General features: G+C 38.5%; 1 protein-coding gene across 5 annotated transcripts in view; it reads right to left on the bottom strand.

Annotated features, from left to right (window-relative positions):
- The window catches only part of DMXL2 (Dmx like 2), a 134,730-nt gene that overhangs the window by 42,837 nt on the left and 77,995 nt on the right, over positions 1–13,898 (bottom strand). For all 5 annotated transcript variants that reach the window (XM_045201428.2, XM_024567807.3, XM_045201427.2 and 2 more), the window contains 3 exons: positions 7,344–7,571; positions 4,007–5,683; positions 664–774 (listed from right to left, as the gene is read on the bottom strand). In XM_045201428.2, coding sequence (XP_045057363.2) covers positions 664–774; positions 4,007–5,683; positions 7,344–7,571 — 2,016 coding nt within the window. The remainder of the gene's footprint in view (positions 1–663; positions 775–4,006; positions 5,684–7,343; positions 7,572–13,898) is intronic.

The raw sequence follows: 13,898 nt of genomic DNA on the forward strand, positions 1-13,898 counted from the left end.
TTGATGTTTCTCTCTCTCTCTTTCTCCAATTACCCTCTGTCTAAAAATAAATAAATGAACAATAATCTTAAAAAAAAAAAACCTCTTAAAAAAAGAATAATAAATCTCCCTATATTTTGGGCATGTCACTTTAAACTCTAGTTTCAATTTTTTAATCTATACATGATAGAGTTGATATAAATCCTTATGTCTCAAAGCAGCATGTGTGGCCGTATGCTGGGAGCATGGTGGGTCACTGTATGGCAGATATTGCTGAAACGTCGGCTTTACTTGTGAGTAAATAACTTAGGACGCAATGCCTATATTAAAATAAACATAAATAATAACACGTAGGGCAAATTTACAGAATTTTAAAAGAAAAGGCATTACACATCAAAGAAATTCAGGACCACATTGGGTTACAATGTCAGGCATGTCAGGTTTACTGCCGAGCTACCACAACTTTACTGAGTAAAGTCTGAGAAACTGAAATAGATGAGCAAAGTCACAGAACAAAGCTGAAAGTCACAAAGAAAAATGGTAACTGGGTACTATGTGACAGGAATGTCTTAAGTCTAGTGATAGGTATGCATATGATTTACCTCCTGCTTACACACAAATATGAATACACCACTTCTATACTAAATAACAGTTGTGCAAAGGTTCAATCAAGTAGTTAAATACCTTGATGAAGCAGCTGTACTCGGTACAAAGGAGGCAGTGATGTCAAAAGGCATGTGTGCAAGCGCATAGCTAGTAGGTATCTCAAACCACACTCATCTAAGGTGTCTCTTCCTGTAACGTAAACAGAAAACATGTTTAAGGAAAAAGGAATGCAACAAGTCATAAATCAATCAAAAGTTAGAAAATAATAAATTTAGTAATGATAATTTACACAAAATGTATTACGTAATTGATTCACAAAGTATTCCTTTGTGAATACTTTAATATCTTTATTAAAATACCTTTACAAAAATATATAAATTCTAAAACTCATTAAAAATAGTTGGGGAAATATAATTACCTATTAATACAGGTAACAGTGTTTATAACTGCTCATAATAAGTAAGAAAAAAATCCTGAAAGCCAATAAAAATAAATTAACTATAGTAAGTTAGGTACAATTTTGAAAAATAAACCCTACATAAATTTAGATGAGATTTAAAGACAGAAACAATACAACCAAAGTGAAACCATTTATTATATAATTAAATAGGTAACATTTTGCAGGCTGTTTAGCTCAACTGAAATACAGTAGTATTATCAAAGACTTGAAATGTAATTCCCCAGGCTAGTTACACAGATGAACCATAACCTTGATTCCAGAAACTTAACCTTAGTTAAAAAGATACAAAAGTGTAGTAAGTTTAATCAAAACAATAACCACTATTGGAAAAATGCATTAAAAGTATTGATAGCACCTAGCCCAGTGGCTGCCACTTAGGAATTACTCAGATTGTTGACTCAAGTAACATTTTCTGGAAGAAAATAAAATTTTTGAATTGTCTAAGTTCAAGTTCCAGCTCTACTTCCCATCAGCTATATTCATTTATCCATTCATTTATTCATTCAACAAATTGAGCATCTACTACATGCAAAACACAGTTTAGGTACTGGGGTTTTTTTTTTTTTTTTTTTTTTTTTTTTTTTTTTTTTTATTTTTTTTTTTTTTTTTTTTTTTTTTTTTTTTTTTTTGGCAGTGAATAAGGCAATGTGCATACTCTCATGGGGTTTACAGTTTAGGAGACAGAGACAAACAATAAACAGATAATATGTCTAGTAGAAATCAATACTGTGGAGAGAAATAAAGCAGGATTGAGAGAACAGGAATACTGGAGTTAGTTCTATTTTATATAGTGTAACCAGGCAAGAACATTCTATAAAATGACATCACAGCAGAAATTTGAGGAGGTAAGGGAATGAAAACATGCGTAAATCCAAAAGAAGAGCATTCTACACGAAGGAAACAACTTGTGCAAAGACCCTGAAACAGGAACGTGCTTAGTGTGTTTGTGGGACAGCAAAGATGCCAACGTAGCAGAGTGGAAACAAGCACAGATCACATACAGCCTTGCAGACCACTGTACGGATTTGACTTTTATTCTAAAGTGAAGTAGGTAGGCATGCACTGGTGTGTGCTGAGCAGAGGAGAGATTTAACGTAATTTTGTTTTAGAATAATCACTGGTTCCTAGGTTCTTCACACAGAACAAGGTAACAAGGATGAAGCAGTTTAGGCAACTTTGTCAATAATTAGGCAGGAGGTGACAGTGACTTGGACCAGAGTGGTAACAGGAGGGTTGATGAGAAATGACTGGATTCTATGTATAGTAGAACTGACAGCATCTGTCAGTGAACTGGATAAGGGGTGTGAGAGAAAACAGAGCCAAGAATGCCTCTAAGTTGTCTCACCTGAACAAATGGAAGAGTTCATTTACTTAGAATCCATTTACTGAGATGTGAACTTATTTAATCTCTGAGCTTTAGTTCCCCACCTGTGAAATGGAGACATTCATTCCTGTCTTATCTACCTTATAAAAGTCCACTGTGACCAGGATGAGCCATTTTTATATTGTATAGCCAATGATATTATATCAGGAATTTTAAACTGTTTTTCATGGACTACTTCCTTAATATACCAGAGTAAAACCTGTAATATATTAAGTAATATAAACCTGTATATAGTAAGTTTGTACCAAAGGCTTAAGGTTATTCTGAAAAGAATGTTGCTCTATTGCACACAAACTCACAATAATTAGGATTTTTTTTAAATTAACATGGTTAGAAAATAGGTCATCAGCAAAACCTTCCAAGGCAGGGATGTCCAACCTTTTGGTGTCTCTGGGTCACACCGGAAGAGGAAGAGTTGCCTTGGGCCACATATTAAATACACTGTGACACGCAATCACAAAAAATCTCATCATGTTTTAAGTAAATTTACAATTTTGTGTTGGACCACATTCATAGCCATCCTGAGCCATATGTGGCCCGGGGGGGCACAGGTTGGACACCAAGGTCTCCAGTTATTTTAAGCTACAGAGGGAAAACCGTTGGGAATATATTACAGGGGTATTAATCTCTATAAAGATATATATTCCAGGTGGCTTTGAGGAACAGTCTTTTTTCCTCAAATTTGGAAATTTTGTGGAACAGTTAAAGTACAGGCTTGAAGGCAATGATTTATCCACTTACGAACACCAGTTCTGCCACTTACTACCTGTGTGATCTTAGCTAAGGCACTTACTCTCCCTAAGGATCAGTGTCTTCATCTATAAAATTAATACAGTAAGAGCTACCTACTAGAAGATTGTTATGATAATTAAATACGATAAAGTGCGTAAACACCTGGCACATAGTAATTGTTCACTCCCCTACAATATTTATTGAATGGATGATTAATCATTTTTGGTTTCCTTTGCTAACTCCATCATTTCCAATCAGACCCATTACCTTCAACTATTTGCATAAAAGAGAATGAAATCTAGTTTCAAGAGGCAGCCAAAAATCTGGTTACAGAATGAATTAAGCAAGACATACATTATATTAAAATATAAGAAAACCTCCTTATTAAGAGACTCTTTGTAGAAAATTTGGTAATTGTAAAAATTATTTATACCTAGAAATGGTAAGATGAACAAGCTGAGCTCATGAAGTGCCTATAAGTCTCATGGTTTAACAGTAAAATTAACAAATGGGCCATTATTATGACTAAAAGTAAATAAATAAACCATAAAAATCAATCTGAAAAAGCATAAGACTATATCCAAAAATCATTCAAAAGTTTCTGTATAAAAGTCAGGGAGGAACACACATAGATGCAATGAATCCATGAAGTCATAAGTCATGGCCTACCCCAACTGCCTTTTCTTTCACAACTAATCATCTGACGTAATAGCAACTGTCTGTTAAAGAGGTCTTTTCCCTGCAAGGTTTAAAGAAAGACTGCAATTCAATATGGGAGTCATTACTTAGGTAATACAAACAGTCTATTAATGATAACTTTACAAATTTTTAGTGAGAATACTTACCTGAGCAACTCTTATCTCTGCTTTCATCAAGCTCAGTACTGGTGGTAGCCACTGTATCAGCCAAAGCTACAAGGAACATCTGCTCCAAACGGGTAAGGCCTGGCAGACTAGAGTGCATGAGATGACTCGAAAGTACCCTAGCATGTTCTTGGCCAAAGTAAGCTGGTCCATACTGGGAAAGATTTATTACTTTTGATTTGTTATCTCTCTTCTCTGGCTCTAAATCAATATCATCTGTTGTTATATCCTGTACTTGGAACAGTTCTGAATACTGATCCTCTGGTTGACTTTTGATATGATCTTCATAACTCTGTTTTATTTTTGTACTTTCTTCTGAAATTCTGTAGGTTGTATCTTGATCTGCAGCCAGCAATGCATATAAGGGTAGTGGAGGAATAGAATCTATTTCAGTGTAATCTCGAGTGCCATCTTTTCCTATGGTGACTGTATCCTTTGCTGTACTGCCACTTACACTAATGGTTCGAGAAAGATGTCGCTTAGTTCCTTCTGAAGCATCAGCATCTCTAACTATTGCAACTTCACCTGCAATACATTTTACTAAATGGGAGAGAATAGCTTTAGCCCTGCGAACTTTCCCTAAATCCATCAATTCCAACAGTTGAGTTGGATGATATTGTGGGAGAGTAGGGGAAAGTACATGTGCAGCCTCAAATAAGCCACCATCTTGAACTACAGTTGGTGAACAGAAAACATCATCAGCAACAACTGTTCCTTCAACAATACTTTTTCTTGACAACATATTAGATTTAAAGGCAGAATGATCTTGTATTGCAGTCTCTTCTCCATCAGGACTATCAATTTCAGCATCTCCAAATTTGACAGCATGCTTCCACTGTGCATATACATGCATTTCACAATCCATTCCTACCACCAATATCCCATCTCTTACCCAAGACAGAGACACAGGTAGTGAAGGTGTACCATCAACAGAAGATACCAAATCTACAGATCTAAGAAGAACCCATCTTGACCTAACTCCTTGCTTGATACTACCACCTAGTGGTAAAGTGATGACAGCTACTCCATCCTTACTGTTGGTTTGTTCAGTCACGATTCCGGAAAGCCGCCCATACATGAAGATATTAGCACCGACCCCCACTGTGAGAATGTGGGAGCCATCTTCTTTTGATACCCAATCCAAATGTACCAAATGCTTGATATTCGGAATGAGATACCTATCCTTGCTCAAAAAGGCATCCGATTTGCTATACACAAACAGATTACTGTCGACACTGATTCTTGAATCAAGTACACTCCCAACCTTGACCAAGTCATCAAGATGAATTGTTTGTTCTAAAACCCATTCTGACCCTCCCGTAGATTCACATTCAAATATGCAAACGTGCATGGAAAATTCTTTGGAAACAAAACCATTGTGTTGGATGGGTTGTTTGTAAGCCACTGCAAGGCGACCTGTGTATGAACAGCTAACAGCGACTGGTCTTCCCACAATGCTCACTGTACTACTATTATCTTCTCCTTCATCATTCATCAAGGGCCATCTCCTCCAGTGGTAGGTTTCCTTCTCACCACTTTCACATTGTAGGTTGGTTTCCATACTACATTTCCAGAAGCGTACTTTATTGTCAGAACAAGTTGTAACTACTAAATAAGGTGCAAGGCACACTGGATAAATTGAAGAAGAACTCAGGTGGCCTTAAAAAACAAAAAGCATACAGTCAAAATAACAGAACCATAAAATAATATGCTAGTAATCAAATTCTGGAATGGAAGTCCAAAGTCACTATGAGCTTCTTCAGAATTACTCTGTAGTACCCCCCTTAACTAGTGTCCGACACTAGATGTCCATTGGCCAAGGTATCTATGGAAGTATTGAACAGCCCACTGGTGAAATCAAAACACACAATAATAATCACTTAACTTTTTTAGGTAATTAGGCTTAAATGAGGCAAATATTTCATTAAAATAAAATTCAAGTCAACCCTTAATAAATGCATCTGTTATCTGCTGTAATTTTTATATGCCTTCACCACAGCATGCCTCACTTTCTATCTCTATCTTTTATCACTTTAATCATAGTTACTTAAATAATCTTTACAATTTGCCCTTCCAGTGTCCTTAACCTGCTCTCAAATAATCCAGACCCTGAATCTACCCCTATAAAAAATATTTTCAGGCAGTTAAACAGACCGCTAGATCTCATCCTTTTTACCTGTTTTAATTCATGCTTGTTTTAGCACTGAACCAGAACCCTCATATTTATTCCTGGCTGCCAAACACTAACACTGTCCATCTATCATCTTATATTTGAGAGATGTAATAGTGATATAATAGTATAGATATAATAATATAGGGATCATAGCAATTACTACTGGGGTCAGAAGACCTGTATTCAAGTTCCAGTCCACTGATACCTTTGTAACAGTGGAAAAGCCACTTAAACATCTGAGCATATTCCATCTAAATAATAGGAATCATGTTACTACTTCTTTTGAAGTGTTACTGTCAAATAATATATCTGAAAGTATTTTCATAAAGCTCCTGAAAAATATAATTTATTATTATTAATGCCAACAAACTTATTTGAGTATATCCCAAATTTACCAAATATTTTTAAAGATTAAAAAACTGACCTAGATCTGCACCTGCCACAAAAGGCCAGCGTAAACTCTTAATGTGATCTTTCCAACTCTGAATTCAATTCAGCCCTGTCTTAGGAATGAGTAAGAGAATACTCATACTCAAAATCATTCACCAGTAACTGGAATAGTCTTGAACCTCTCATTTCAGTTCCCCAAAAATACTATTCTAAGAGCTCCTCTATTATAATTCCTCAAGAGACAGATCATTTAAAAGTTGTCTTCCAGCCGTGCCCTCCAAACTACCTTATCCACCTGTTAAAGTCAGGAGCATTCTAGGCTAGCTGAAGTATAGTTTTGTATCCTACCTTTTTTTCATGGAAGTATCTGGCAACTCTAGTTCAAACATATGTAATAAAAGTGAGACACAATTAGCATAACGTGGATGATAAGCCTTGATTAAAAAAAATAAGCTTCAATGATTTGCAAATGAGCATATTTGTTCTTTACTATTGTGCTTCATAGTACTCCTATCTATAGGAAACCATAGTGCAGGCAAGAAACCTCACATTAAAATATTTACACAATTTTCTGTCAAGCTGATTATATTTATTACAGAAAATATTTCTTATAAAGACATGTTTTTAAACAGATGTATTATTACTAGAAAATAAATCTTTATTTCAATGTTGACAGCACATTTTAGAAGAGTTCATGCATTATATCCATTGAAAATCACTCTGAGCTACAACTGCTTGGTCTAAAAGTTACCTTACCTGCTGAAGGTGTTGCTCTTATTACTTCAACTCCTTCTGGAAGATCAAGAGGCTGGCTATAGACCAGTCTAGAACTCAGAATAAGTTTACTAGCAGTCTGAAGATTGGCAATTGATGAAGAATGCGGCATGGGGCTCACACTGGGAGAAGTTTCTGGAGAAGAGTCTACATTCTTCTGTCCAGGGACTGAAAGTAGATTCTCCGATGAAACACCTTCTGAAGCTTTAGCTTTGAATACATTACAAAATTATGAAATATAATAGCTATCATCATTATACACATGAAGCAAGAAAAATTTTGTTACTATTTCAGAAACATCACTTCTTAAAAGTACTTTGGAAAAAAGGTTATTTTCAGACTTTGCTCAGCTACCTTGATAATTTAAAAAAAATTTTCTTTAAACTCTTTTACTCTTTCTTAGCATCTCCATTACAGCAACACTATCAGTGAAGAATCACAACATGTAAAAACTAGAAGACTTCCAATCCAGATGGAAGCACAGGCAGACACGGCTCACCTCTTCGCACAACCACCTAAAAATTACAACTAAAATAGAGAACAACCATCACTCAGAATCATCAAAAGTTGTCAGAGTTGAATGAAGTCTGACAACTACAGAATTGAAGAAACCACATCTACCCAGACTGGTGGGAGGGGTGGAGACTTGGAACAGGCTGGTCCCTCACCCAAGTGTGGTAGACAAAAATAGGGAGGGATATCTCAGGAGCAAGGAGTTCCAGCTACACATTACAACCCCCAACCCAGGGTTCCAATACCAGGAACATAAGTCCCCACAACATTTGGCTGCAAAACCTAGTGGGTACTGAGTTGGTGGAAGAAATTGTTGGAGCCCCAAGCAATTCCTCTTAAAGAACACACACAAACTCACCCAGTCAGACTCACTCCCTCTGAGCTCCAGCACCCAGGTAGCAGCATGAAAGGCACCAATGACATACAGGGAGGAACTGAAGTATGTGGCATCAAGGCGAGCAGAGGCCATTGCCCCTTTTCTAAACACTCCCCCCACAGAGTCATCAGGCTGGTGCCATATCTGACATTCCATCAACTTGGTTAACACTGTTTGACATGACATGGAGGTCTCCAGAGATTCCACCCCACCTAACTTACGGGCCCACCCAAGTGGCTTTTTTATATGAAAGGCTGGTCTTGGATCATGCTGAACAACTTCCTAAATCCTCTCAAGCAACAGCTGGCCTCAGTAAGCCCTAGGCCTGCCACTAGCAGCAGCCAGCCTAGATTCACAGCTGGGCTTTGCCTGGGAATCTCTAAGCAAAGTACAAGTAGCAGCCATCTCAGATTGCTTTACAGCTCAGGCTGGGTGGCCCTGGGGAAAACACAGGTCAAGGCTGACCTTGCCCTGCACCACCCAGGAAACCCCAGGGCCAGCACACTCAGTGGACAGCTACAGACCATGTCGGAGCACCACTTCCCTGCCCCTGCACAGCTGATCCTCCACAGAGGGTAGAGGTTGATGGTCAACAGCCATAGCCAATCCTTGCAGCTGACTGGCCTGGGTAAATCCCTCCCATTGACCCGCCAACAACAACCAAGGCTTAACTACAAGTGGAGGGTGTACTCAGCCCACACAAAGAGTGCACCTTGAGTACCCACCTTGGGTGACAGGGGAGCCTGGGTGGGCCACTGGATCCTACACGATACCTAGTACATTAGGCCACATTACCAAGACATGGAGTCAAAACAGCTCTACCTAATACATAGAATCAAATACAGGGTGATTGCCAAAATGAGGAGACAAAGAAACATGACCCAAATGAAATAACATATCAAAACTCCAGAAAAAGCTAAATGAAATAAAGATAAGCAATCTATCAGACACAGAGTTGAAAACACTGGTTAAAAGAATGCTCAAGGAACTTAGTGAGGAACTTAACAGCATAAAAAAGATCCAGTCAGAAACGAAGGATACACTAACTAAAATAAAGAACAATTCACAGTCCTGGCTGGTATGGCCCAGTGGACTGAGTGCTGGCTTGAGAACCCTAAGGTCACTGGTTCGATTCCCAGGCAGGGTACATGCCTGGGTTGGGGGCCAAGTCCCCAGATGGGGGCATGTGAGAGGCAACCAATCAATATATCTCTGGCACATGGATGTTTCTCTCCCTCTCCTTCTCCTTTCTCTCTAAAAATAAATTAATTTTTTTAAGAAAAGAACAATTTACAGAGAAACAATGGTAGAGTAGATGAAGCTGAGAATCGCATCAATGTTTTGGAACGTAAGTGAGCAAAAGACAACCAATCAGAACAGCAAGAACAAAAAAGAATTTTAAAAAATGAGGATTGTATAAACAGCCTCTGGGACAACTTCAGTAAGTTCGACTTCCACATCACAGGGGTGCCAGTTGGAGAAGATAAAGAGCAAGAAATTGGAAATCTATTTCAAAAAACAATGAAAGAAAACTCCCCTAGTTTGGTGAAGGAAATAAGACATGCAAGTCCAGAAAGCACAGAGTCCCAAAAAAGATGAATTGAAAGATTCCCACTCCAAGACATAACATAATTAAAATGTCAAAGGTTAAAGATAAAGGGAGAATCTTAAATGCAGCAAGAGAAAAGAAGTTAGTTACCTCCAGGCGAGTTCCCATAAGACTGTCTGCTGATTTCTCAAAAGAAACTTTGCAGGCTAGAAGGGACTGGCAAGAAATATTCAAAGTCATGAAAAGCACAGACCTACAGCTGAGACTGCTATACCTAGCAAAGTTATTTAGAATCGAAAGGCAATAAAGAGTTTCCCAGACAAGAAAAAAATAAAGGAGTTTATCATCACCAAACCATATTACATGAAATGTTCAAGGGACTTATTTAAGAAAAAGAAGATCAAAACTATAAATAATAAAATGGCAATAAATACATATCTATCAACAATTGAATCTTAAAAACAAACTAAGCAAACAAGAAGAACAGAGACAGAATCATGGGTACAGAGAGCGTTTTAATGATTGCCAAAAGATGGGAGAGAGTGTGGGGGATGGGAGAAGAGGTGAGGGGATTAAGAAGAACAAACAGGGTAGTTACAGAATAGCCATAGGGATGTAAAGTACAGCATAGGAAATGGAGTATCTAAAGAACTTATATGCGGAATTTTTTTTGAGCTTCTGGTCAACATGGAGGCGTAGGTAAACATACTGTGCCTCCTCGCACAACCAAAAGAAGGACGACAACAATTTAAAAACAAAAAACAACCAGAACTGATGGAAAATCGAACTGCATGGAAGTCCTACAACCAAGGAGATAAAGAAGAAACATTCCTCCAGACCCGTAGGAGGGGCAGAGACAGGCAGCTGGGGCGGAGAGGATTCTCGGCAAGGTGGTGCCTGGCGGACCTAGCAAGGTGGTAGATTGTGGAACAGGGCAGGCAGTGCAACAGCTAGCAGATCCTGCAGCCCCACATTACTGCATAGATAAACTGGGAGCAAAACAGACCTCACAACCCAGGGCTCCAGCATGGGGAAATAAAGCCCCAAACCTCTGATTGAAAACACCCATGGGGGTTGAGGCGGCAGGAGGAGAAACTCCCGGCCTCACAGGAGTGTTTGTTGGAGAGACCCACAGGGGCCTACAGCGTGCACAAGCCCACCCACTCGGGAACCAGCACCAGAGGGGCCCAGTTTGATTGTGGGTAGCAGAGGGAGTGACTGAAGTCCAGCAGAAAGTGGAGCAGACACCATTGCTCCCTCTCGGCCCCTCCCCCACGTACAGCATCACAACGCAGTGACCAGCGTTACCCAACCCAGGTGAACACCTAAGGCTCCTCCCCTTTATATAACAGGTACGCCAAGACAAAAAAAATGGCCCAAATAAAAGAACAGATCAAAGCTCCAGAAATAATACAACTAAGCAACGAAGAGATAGCCAACCTATCAGATGCACAGTTCAAAACACTGATAATTAGGATGCTCACAGAATTGGTTGAATTTGGTCGCAAACTAGATGAAAAAATGAAGGCTATGCCAAGAGAAACAAAGGAAAATGTACAGGGAACCAACAGTGATGAGAAGGAAACTGGGACTCAAACCAACGGTGTGGACCAGAAGGAAGAAAGAAACATCCAACCAGAAAAGAATGAAGAAACAAGAATTCAAACAAATGAGGAAAGGCTTAGGGACCTCCAGGACATCTTGAAACGTTCCAACATCCAAATTATAGGGGTGCCAGAAGGAGAAGAGGAAGAGCAACAAATTGAAAACTTATTTGAACAAATAATGAAGGAGAACTTCCCTCATCTGGCAAAGGAAATAGACTTCCAGGAAGTCCAGGAAGCTCAGAGTCCCAAAGAAGCTGGACCCAAAGAGGAACACACCAAGGCACATCATAATTACATTACCCAAAATTAAAAATAAGGAGAGAATCTTACAAGCAGCAAGAGAAAAGGACACAGTTACCTACAAAGGGGTTCCCATAAGACTGTCAGCTGATTTCTCCAAAGAGACCTTACAGGCAAGAAGGGGCTGGCAAGAAGTATTCCAAGTCATGAAAGGGAAGGATCTACATCCAAGATTACTCTGTCCAGCAAAACTATCATTTAAAATGGAAGGGCAGATAAAGTGCTTCTCAGATAAGGTCAAATTAAAGGAGTTCATCATCACCAAGCCCTTACTATATGAAATGTTAAAGGGACTTACCTAAGAAAAAGAAGATCAAAAATAGGAACAGTAAAAATGACAGCAAACTCACAGTTATTAATGACCACACCTAAAACAAAAACAAGAGCAAACTAGGGAAACAACTAGAACAGGAACAGAACCATAGAGATGGAGATCACATGGACGGTTGTCAATAGGGGAGTGGGAGGGGGAGAGGGGGGGAAAGGTACAGAGAATAAGTAGCATAGATGATAGGTGGAAAATAGACAGGGGGAGGGTAAGAATAGTGTAGGAAATGTAGAAGCCAAAGAACTTATAAGTATGACCCATGGACATGAACTATAGCGGGGGAATGTGGGAGGGAGGGGGTGGGTAGGATGGAGTGCAGTGAGGGGGACGGGAAATGGGACAACTGTAATAGCATAATTAATAAATATATTTTTTTAAAAAAGAACTTTATATGCATGACCCATGGGCATAAATAATGGTGGGACAACTGCCTGAGGGAATGGGGGTGCTGGGTAGAGGGGAGCAAAGAGGGAAAAAATCAGGACAACTGTAATAGCGTAATCAATACAATACAATTTTTAAAAAACTAGAAAAAAACCCTTAATTTATGCAGTCAAATGTTCTCAACCTTTAAAACATATAAAAAGCTTGAGGAACTTACTAACACAGAGGTTCCTGGGCCTAACCACAGAGACACTGATTCAGTTATTTTGGGGTAGATCCTAGAAATCTACATTAATGAGCAGCCCAGGTATTGCTAAAACAGATAAGTCATGAGTCAAACTTTGAGAATAACAAGGTACTATCTCACTTAATGGATAAAGAAATTTAAACTTGGAAAGCTTAATGATTTTACATCATATAATCAGCTGTGGCAAAGAAGATACTAAAATACCAGCCTCTTGACTATTAAGTGCTAATACAAAATAATGATTTCAAGAACAAATACAAAAAATGAAAGTTCTAATCAAATTCAAGATAGTATTAGTCTACTGGCTTTGTAAGGAACACTGACTTTGATCGTCTTCCAAAGAGTTTCAACTTTTCACACGAAAGTGAAATGTACATCTCTAAGCAGATTCACTTACCTATGCTTCTGCTACATCTGAGGAATATTATGCATTCTATTTATTGATTTGTGTGCCTATCTCTCCACCTTAGACTATGAATTCACCAAGGGCAAGGATGAGGTGTTATTGCTTTGTACATCTAAAGAAGTACCAGAATGCCAAAGAGACAATAATCAATCCCCTTTTGCTGTTGGTGGAAGTTAAACACATCACTCTATTTTATAATGGCAGACCACTCAAGAAGAAATGTGAAAACCTTTTTTGTAAAATGGAATGAGACTGCAAACTTGAATAGGCAGTCAGAAGACAGAAGTACTACTCCTGGCTCCATCACTAACTAGATGTGTTTCCTTAGGCAACGCACTTCACCATCTCTGGCTTTATTCATCAGAAATAAAGGTTGAACTACATTTCTCTCCCTGTAAAACAGGCAATTTTCTAAGATATATGTCATGCTAAAAAAGAAAATAAGAGCAGGAAAAAAGCAAAGGCTTTAGAGCCAGAGACCTGATTTTGAAACTTGGTTTTGTGACAAGCTAGAGGCAGGACTTAGTCAAATTACCTAATATTGTTCCATTAGTAAAGTATGGACAGTATCTATGTCACATATATAATGCACCTTATCTCAATGCCTGGCACACCTAGAAGTTGCTCAACATGTTCCTTCCCCATCTAAATTTAAACCTACGATTTGAAACTCTGCCAGGATTATAAACACACTGATAAACTCAAGTATTAGTTGTGAATGGCAATATACTAGGTTAAATCTGCCGTGAATGTTAGAACAAAAAGATAGGTGCTTCTGTCATCGTTGGAAAGAGCGTATTATTTGTTTGACTCTACTGCAACCTTAT

Source organism: Desmodus rotundus, chromosome 7 (genome assembly GCF_022682495.2).
Source record: "Desmodus rotundus isolate HL8 chromosome 7, HLdesRot8A.1, whole genome shotgun sequence".
Classification (NCBI taxonomy): domain Eukaryota; kingdom Metazoa; phylum Chordata; class Mammalia; order Chiroptera; family Phyllostomidae; genus Desmodus; species Desmodus rotundus.